General features: G+C 43.6%; 2 protein-coding genes across 2 annotated transcripts in view; both read left to right on the plus strand.

The window, feature by feature from the left end:
• The window catches only part of LOC106877807 (zinc finger protein 271), a 22,341-nt gene that overhangs the window by 3,169 nt on the left and 16,511 nt on the right, over nucleotides 1-2,661 (plus strand). The window lies entirely within an intron of this gene.
• LOC128251306 (zinc finger protein 239-like) lies at nucleotides 8-2,655 on the plus strand. Its single transcript, XM_052978199.1, has one exon. The coding sequence runs from the start codon at nucleotides 219-221 to the stop codon at nucleotides 990-992; it is 774 nt and encodes a 257-aa protein (XP_052834159.1). The 5' UTR covers nucleotides 8-218; the 3' UTR covers nucleotides 993-2,655.

The raw sequence follows: 2,661 nt of genomic DNA on the forward strand, positions 1-2,661 counted from the left end.
ACTTTTTACGTGTCACCCGCACGAAGGCCAATCAGGCTACACCAAGCTCCAATCTGATTTGGCAGAGTTTCTACAGCCGGATGCCCTTCCTAACGCCAACCACTCTGAGAGTGTAGTGGGTGCTATTACGTGTCACCCGCACGAAGGCCAGTCAGGCGGAATGAAATAGAAAAAGGAAAAATTGCAAGACATCCTTATATTGTGGCGAGAGAAAGAAAATGATGGAAAGTGAATTGTGTGAAGAGAGTATTAAATGTAAATCAGAGTCTAAAAGGATTGATTTTGTTGATGGGATGCCAAAAGATATAGGGAAAACAGCATATCCTTGTGATATTTGCAAAAAGTCATTTTCTCGAAAAGATAGTCTCGCTATTCACAAACGTACTCATACAGGAGAGAAACCATATCACTGTGATATTTGTGGTACTTCGTTCTTTCAAAATAATCACTTAACTAAACACAAACGCACTCATACAGGAGAAAAGCCATACCACTGTGACATCTGTGGTAAATCGTTCACTCTGAGCGGTAACTTAACAGCCCACAGGCGCATTCATACAGGAGAGAAGCCATACGACTGTGATATCTGCGGCAAATCGTTTTCTCGGAGTGGTAACTTGACTACTCACAGCCGTATTCACAGTGACGAGAAACCCTACCAGTGCAACACCTGTGGTAAATCGTTCTCAAACGGAAGCGCTTTAACGAAACACAAACACATTCATGCCGAAGAGAAACCATATCGCTGTGATATCTGCGGCAAGTCGTTCACTCAGACAGGGAGCTTAACCATTCACATACGCATTCATACTGGTGAGAAGCCATATGACTGTGATACCTGTGGCAAATCGTTCTCTCTCCACGATCAGTTGACTACTCACCAACGTATTCACACCGGAGAAAAACCCTATGTTTGTGATACCTGTGGCAAATCATTCTCTCAAAGAGCACACCTGACTAAACATAGGTATACTCATGCTCTGCCCGATTGACTTTGCCCTGTTCACTCACTCATTTTTCCCTCCACCCATCTGCCAATTGACTCTCACAAACCTACTCACCTATCCATGCAACTATAAGAATTGGATGAGATATGATGGCTTGGCCATCTCTCCCCAGTTCTTATATTAATCATTAAATCCAGAAATACAACAACACGAGGGATAACGGTAACAACAGACCAATAGTTTATTCTAGGTTGGTGTAGAGCCGTTTCGTTCCTGGGTGAACAGGCATGCCGCTGGGATACCAAAGAAGCTTCGACCACATGTCGGGGTCGAGTTGAGAGATACGTGTTGTCACGACAGCTGCTTGAGAGAAAAGAGATCGCACGCTATTGCTCTCTCTCCACCTGTTTGCCTTGCGCATGCGTGCTCGGGTACTTACGCTGACGGCAAGTCCCTTGCACATGCGCAATGGCACTTCCCAAGACGGCGGCCACACGCGCCACTACACAACTTTTATTCACGTCCTTGTAACTTGATGGTGTGCGGTTGGTGCTAGAAACCAATCCCAAAACACACTGGAGCCTGGTGCAGGTCTCCAGCTTACCAATTCCAGTCAATCCGTCCGACCCATGCCAGCAGGGACATTGAATGATGATGAAGATGGTGAACTGAAGAATTCGTAACACATTGGACGAAATGCTTACTCTTTTTTTTTTACTCTTTTTACTTGTTTCAGTCTTTTGACTGTGGCCATGCTGGAGCACCGCCTTTAGTCAAGCAAATCGACCCCTAGGACTTATTCTTTAGAAGCCTAGTACTTATTCTATCGGTGTCTTTTTGCCGAACCGCTAAGTTACGGGGACATAAACACACCAACATCGGTTGTCAAGCGATGTTAGGAGGACAAACACACACACACAAACATATATATATACATATATATGACAGGCTTCTTTCAGTTTCCGTCTACCAAATCCATTCACAAGGCTTTGGTCAGCCCAAGGCTATAGTAGAAGACACTTGCCCAAGATGCCACGCAGTGGGACTGAACCCGGGACCATGTGGTTGGTAAGCAAGCTACTTACCACACAGCCACTCCTACGCCCACAACGTTTCTTAAGGTTTTTTTCTGAGTTCAAGTTTTTCTGTGGTTAATGTTGCCCTTCAGCTTTTTTAGGCCAATAAAATAAAAATAGCAGTCAAGTACTGGTGACAATATAATCTACTTCCCCCCACACACTTAAAATAGTTGGCTTTATGCCAAAATTTGAAACAATTATCGTTATTATCAATCAACTAGTTAACCATTTAACTAATCAATTATTTGATTAACCCATTAATTTCCAGAGTACTTAAATTTCTGAATATTACTTTTAAATTTTTACAGATGATTGAAAATAGCTTAAAATCATCATCATCATCATTGTTTAACATCCGCTTTCCATGCTAGCATGGGTTGGACGATTTGACTGGGGACTAGCGAACCAAATAGCTACACCAGACTTCAATCTGATCTGGCAGAGTTTCTACAGCTGGATGCCCTTCCTAACGCCAACCACTCTGAGAGTGTAGTGGGTGCTTTTACGTGTCACCCGCACGAAGGCCAGTCAGGCGGTACTGGCAACGGCCACGCTCAAAATGGTGTAAAACTCCTTTACTTCAAGTAGAAATGGAAATACTCGGTGTCCTATAAATAGGACACTGAGACAATGTG

The sequence above is a fragment of the Octopus bimaculoides genome, chromosome 30, assembly GCF_001194135.2.
Source record: "Octopus bimaculoides isolate UCB-OBI-ISO-001 chromosome 30, ASM119413v2, whole genome shotgun sequence".
In the NCBI taxonomy this organism is placed as follows: Eukaryota; Metazoa; Mollusca; class Cephalopoda; order Octopoda; family Octopodidae; genus Octopus; species Octopus bimaculoides.